This window comes from Gopherus flavomarginatus, chromosome 6, assembly GCF_025201925.1.
Source record: "Gopherus flavomarginatus isolate rGopFla2 chromosome 6, rGopFla2.mat.asm, whole genome shotgun sequence".
Taxonomy (NCBI): Eukaryota; Metazoa; Chordata; order Testudines; family Testudinidae; genus Gopherus; species Gopherus flavomarginatus.
In genome coordinates, this window is record NC_066622.1 from 124,029,044 (window position 1) to 124,035,043 (window position 6,000).

Sequence of the window (6,000 nt, forward strand, 5' to 3'; positions counted from 1 at the left end):
ATTGTTTAGTTTAAAAAAATAAAAAGAATAAAACTGTCTTTGATCTTCTGTGCTAGTTGGGTTATGGGTCTTTCAACCAGCAGGTGGAGACGATATCATTTCCAAAGTATATGAAGGTGTGACTCTCCAGCAGGGGGAGGAATGAATACTTTCCATGTGGACTGCTTGAATACAGAGAAAAGGGTGGGTCTCTGAGGTCTGGGAGTGATCAGAACCTGAACTCCAATGTATAGCTGTCTTCCAGTAACCACTGCTAATGGTACGAACTCTAACAAGGCCTCCCGTGTTGCCTTTGAGACGACAAGATGTCCGTGGAGATGGGGGGGCCAGATTCTCCCACAGTTATAGCCCTTTACTCTATTAAGCACATGTAAAGGGGCCATAATTTGGCCAAAAAATGACCAATAGACAACTCTATCTATTTGTACAAGTGTATCAGATCTGGGCTCTGTACCTGAGTTTCCCACCTTATTCCCTTCGCTGCATAAGGGATATATGAAGGGAAGGAGGGAGGAAAGTGGAGCTTTGCTAAAATTCTTTGCTGGCTACCCTATCCCAAAGGCACAAATTAGAGCTGCCCAACAGGTTGCTTTAACTTGTGTCAGGGCTGGAGCTGTCCTGCTGAATCAGGGATTGATAACTAGGTCTTTGGTGTCCTCACCTCACTAGAGCTTTGGCACAGGAGAGAGGCTAATCCCATATCTTTAACGGTGAGACTTAAAAGCAAGGTCCTGATCACTTGACACTAAACATCCCTTGGTTCCTTTGGTAACTGTTAGTAGCATCACTCTTGTTGAATTTTGACTGCATTCTGTCTACTCAGTTTCTTCCAGTAACGTCAGTGGAATATGCCCCTCTTAATTTCCTTCTCTAGACTGATATGCGGCATTGCTCTGTGCTGCCATTCTTCTGTGCAGATGGGTGGTGGATGAAATGACTATAGAGCTGGCATATCAGATTCCATGTATACACAGTTCTTTAGAATCTGTCAGGATGGACGGGGCTACAGAAGTGTGTAAGTTATTATGAGAATTTCTGATTAACCATTTCTCTTTTATGTACATTTCAGATGGCTCATCAGCATGTGCAAGCTCCAGAGGGTACAGATAATGAATATACCGGATGTGCTTTTATTCCTAGCCAGAACAGACACTGGAGGAGCACAGATGATATCCAGAGCCTCAGCTGGGGTCTGCTGATATTCAGGAGCTCAGTCACAAGTTATACCTGGAAGAGGAGTTTGGACTTTCTTTGTTATGTAATAAAATGTCAGTTGCTGCTACACTTGGGATAACTTTGAAAGACATGACTCTTTGGTTTGGTCTCTCAGCAAGTTCTTATTCTCTGATTCCTTGAGGAATGCGCCTTGAAAAACAGATAATTTCTAAGTGAAAATTGGCAGCCAAAATCAGCAGCTTCCTCCAAAAATGTTATAATGGAAGAATCTCTTTTGCACTCTTGTTTTTTTATTATGGACATTCTTTAAACTAATTAACACATCAGTGTATTAGTTTTAAAACTTCAAGGTATTTTCTGAAGCTTTTACTTAAATAATAAGAGTAAAGATTTGTTACTTTGCAGTATTTATTATTCAGTACAAAGTGACAGCAGCTTTAAGAGTTGGTCCTTTCTAAATATAATTCTGACAATGAGTTTTTGATTCCGGATTTGTTTCTTCCATCTGTTCTTTCCTAATTTCTTTTCCTTTTTTTGTATGTTTTTTGACTCTGTGCCTTCAGCTTGTGCACTTGGCAACTTTACCGACCATATTTGGTGAATGCAAAATGTGTTCTTAAGGAAAAGCTTGTGATATTGTGAACAAATATGCTGCAAAGTCACAAGTTTCTCCTGCATTACTAGGATATGAATTTAGAAAGGAAGAAAAAGTTTAACCTGACAGTGTCACTGATAGTGATTTGGCCCCCTTCCCACTTTGTATTTTTCAAGTGTTTATTTAGTATTAACAGTGGGACCAACTCTTGTAGAAACATCCCCCTGCCCCTCCCCTCTCCCTTTTCTGGTGAGTTTGTTGGCCTCCATAGTAGTTACAACAGATCAATGTGAACTCCAAAATGAATGCAATGCCATGTTTTGTTTTGTGTGTCATTTTGGAACATTAGCTGCCACAGCTGAGAGTTGGATTATGAGCAAGATTCTCCAGTCTCTTAAATTAAGCGATGTGCCCCTCTGGCAGCACTGAGCAGACTTAACCCTGCTGTAGTTGGTCAGTGGATGACAGCACCCATGCAGGGCTGCCGGAGTGGCTCTGACAGGCTACCAGCATAGGGAGTGTGACTGGGGAAAAGGGATATGGCCCTGCATCCAAACAGCCGGAGTGCAAGATACACAGCACCGTTCAGGATCAGGGAGATACCAAGGTGATGTACTGCATATGTGCATGCATACACCCTCTTCTAGACTTGTGCCAAGCTCAGCTGGGCTGGGCTGGTAAATCTGGACCTGTAGTCTTAATCGTAATGGTTAGGAGATGAGTTTCAGTCAGCAGTATGGGTAATCGAATCCACTTAATTTAAATAGGGAGAGAAATGTACTTGCAAAAGTAATTTTGATTCCAGATTCCTTTTGTCATCTTTAGTTAAGAAGAAAAAAAACAAAACCCTTAGTGATATCAGAAACCTTTCTGAGCTGAGACAGAAGTGTATCCACAGTTCTGTCACACATGGCTGTCGTACCTTTAGAGAGATTCTCTAAGCTTGAATGAGTTGTCTATAGATTGCAGGAAAAAGCAAAATATACATGTGGCAGTGACAAAGAGTTCTTTTCTTTCCAACGTTGCTTTGTAAACAGACTGTATTCCCTTCTTGTTTAAATTGAGAGTCAGAGATTCCAAAGCCAGAAGGGCCTATTGTGATCAAGTAGTCTGACCTCCTGTATAAGACAGGCCACAGAACTTCCCCAAAATAATTCCCAGAGCAGAGCTTGTAGAAAAACATCCAATCTTGATTTAAAAATTCAGAGATGGAGAATCCATCATGACCCTTGGTAAATTGTCCCAGTGCTTAATTAGTTTCATTGTTTAAAATTTACTCCTTGTTTCCAGTCTGAATTTGTCTAGCTTCAACTTTCAGCCCTTGGAAGGTGTTGTACCTTTCTCTGCTAGATGAAAGAGCCCATTATTAAGTATTTGTTCCCCATGTAGATACTCGGACTATGATCAAATCACCCCCGATCTTCCTTTTGTTAAGCTAAATAGTTATATCATCATATGGCATGTTTTCTAATCCTTTAATCATTCCCGTGGCTCTTCTCTGAATCCCCACCAATTTATCTATGTCCTTGAATTGTGGGCACCAAAGCTGGACACGGTATTCCAGCAGCAGTCGCAGTAGTGCCAAATACAGAGGTAAAATAACCTCTCTAGTCCCACTCGAGATGTATGCATTCCAGGGTTTCATTAGCTCTTTTGGCCACAGTGTCACACTGCGAGCTCATGTTCAGCTAATTATCCACCCTGACCCCCAAATCTTTTTCAGAATCACTGTTTCTCAGGATAGAGTCTCCCATCATGTAAGTATGGCCTACGTGTTTACATTTAGCTGTATTAAAACACACATTGTTTGCTTGCTCCCAGTTTACCAAGAGATCCAGATTGCTCTGAATCAGTAATCAAAAACAAACCATCAAGGATAGGGTTTTCAAAAGCACTCAGCATTTAGTGTATCTCTGTTTTGACTGAAGTCAATAGTTTTATCGTTGGGAGCGGAGTTAGGCCAATGTCGATTGTTTTTTGTAAATCCTACCGTGAGTGAACACCGTGGAGAAAGTAACAAATACTGATAGAGAATGGCTACCTTTTTTAATTTTTCCAAGTTCCAAAATTTTATCAAGAACAGTTTAAAAAAATCAGATTTCAAAATAAAAACCTTTTGACAGTGTCCTTAGTTGTATAATTACTCTGTATACTGTGACAGCAAATATTCTTGAATTAAGAATATATACATCAACTAGTTGATTTATTACATCAGTACCATTCTAGTTCATATGATAGTATGCAAGCTCCCAGCTTTATCATGCCATTACGAGTTTGCTCTGTTTTTTTTTACAAAGGGTTTACTGATCTAGGGTTTGTAAATAACTTGTAGGACTTAGGGCCTCATATTTGAGGCAGTGATTTTAATTTACTCCTTTATTGTTGCATTACACTTAGGACACAGACTTTTGAAACAATAATTCTATAAGAAGGTAAAATAAAACATTCCTCTTAGCGTGGACAATATTATATGCACTATAACAGTACTTGAATGCTTTTCACCATCTGGCGTTCTCGTTTGGCCAGCGGACATGAGAACTCTCCTTGTAAAGCATTGTATTATGTTGTAAATTGGCATTAAAATTTCTGTATGTTTTGGCATTATTAACCTAATGCGGAAGTATTGTTTATCTTGTCTTCTAGAGTTTTACCATTGTGAGCAGAGCATGAAATGGAGTATAGCATAATATGCTAAATTATTTTGTTTCTTTGTAAACTTGAATTTTACTTACAGTAAAACTAACTCAACCAATTTGAACATTGATGCTGTAAAACCATGACTACAAGGCAGCATGGTCCTAGTTACACTAGTAACTCTAACCAAATAACAACTTTGTGGTAAATTTGCATCTGTTGCTTACCATGAGACTAAACAGTAAATTTGGTTATACATCGGGTGTCCTCTTCTGTGTCGCACTGGTTCTCTAGGCAAACTTGCTATATTAAAATATTTTTAGATGAATTTCATTTCTTGCTTCTGAAAGTTGAAATATTTATCTTATTCCTGTTAAGAGTTGTGTTTGTAGGAAGTTCTTGACTAAACAATGTTTAAGGCAGTTTTGGACACAGAAATAGTCTGTGGTACTGTATGTATATGGCCCAGATTGTGCAGGTACTGAGCGCTCAACTCTGGTATAGACTTTGGACCTGACTCAACATCTTATGTAGTCATTGTGGAAATGTAGTGCAGCTAGTGGAAAAGGTGCAGAGAAGTGCAATTTAAATGATTAGGAGGATGGAAGAGCTTCTGTACCAGGAGAAAGAGAAAAGACTGGGACTGTTCAGTTTAGAAAAGAGATGACTTTAGGGGGTATGATAGAAGTTTATAAAATCATGAATAGTGTGGAGAAAGTGACTATAAGAAGCAGCAGGTTTGCAACAAACAAAAGGAAGTACTTCACACAATGCACAGTCAACCTGTGGACCTCATTTCCAGGGATGATGTGAAGGCCAAAAGTATAAACTGAGTTCAAAAAACAATTTAAGTTCTTGGGGGACAGATCCATCAATGGCTATTAGCCAAGATGATCAGGGATGCAAATCCATTCTCTAGGTGTCCCAAAACTTCCAACTGCCAGAAGTTGGGAGTGGACAAGGGGATGGATCACTCATGATAGCCCTGATATGTTCATTCCTTCTAAAGTATCTGGCACTAGCCACTGACAGGATTCTGGGCTACCTGGATCATTAGTCTGACTCAGCATGGTCATTCTTGTGTAAATATTTGGGTCTTTCTCTCTGGGATAATTACTGGGCAGAAATACAGTCTATCAGATTCATCCTTCAGTGGAATCAACCAAGGTGAATTTAGCCCAATATTTCCTTTTCACACATCAAATACAAGGTCCAGTTTTACAAGCTGCTGAGTGTCTTTCTCCTTTTAACTTGACTAGACATGATTCTTCATCATCTTTCGTGTTGAGAACTCCCTGACCCCAGAACAAAAATTACTACGTTCTGAATGATTGAAAAATGATTCCCATGTATTCTGTGCCATTTTTCTGTGGAAAGAATAGGTTTTATAGGACTAGCCTAACTTAAGTACTTGCAAGTGCACTCCTCTCCTCGGGTCTGGTTGACTTGTGCTCAGTGTAGACTCCAGTCAGGAGAAAGATAGATGGCTTTACACCACATTTGTACTTCCCCAATGCTTGGGGCTGGTTCAGCCCCCAGTGCAGGTTATAGCAGTCTCAGGGTTGTTCAGATTTACCAGCAGTGGCTTGCAAGGG

General features: G+C 39.8%; 1 protein-coding gene across 2 annotated transcripts in view; it reads left to right on the forward strand.

The window, feature by feature from the left end:
* The window catches only part of CACUL1 (CDK2 associated cullin domain 1), a 73,085-nt gene extending 68,349 nt beyond the window's left edge, over positions 1 to 4,736 (forward strand). For both annotated transcript variants that reach the window (XM_050959047.1, XM_050959048.1), the window contains one exon: positions 1,070 to 4,736. In XM_050959047.1, the coding sequence (XP_050815004.1) occupies positions 1,070 to 1,110 (41 nt within the window). In that variant the 3' untranslated portion in view covers positions 1,111 to 4,736. The remainder of the gene's footprint in view (positions 1 to 1,069) is intronic.
* The last annotated feature ends 1,264 nt before the right edge of the window (positions 4,737 to 6,000 follow it).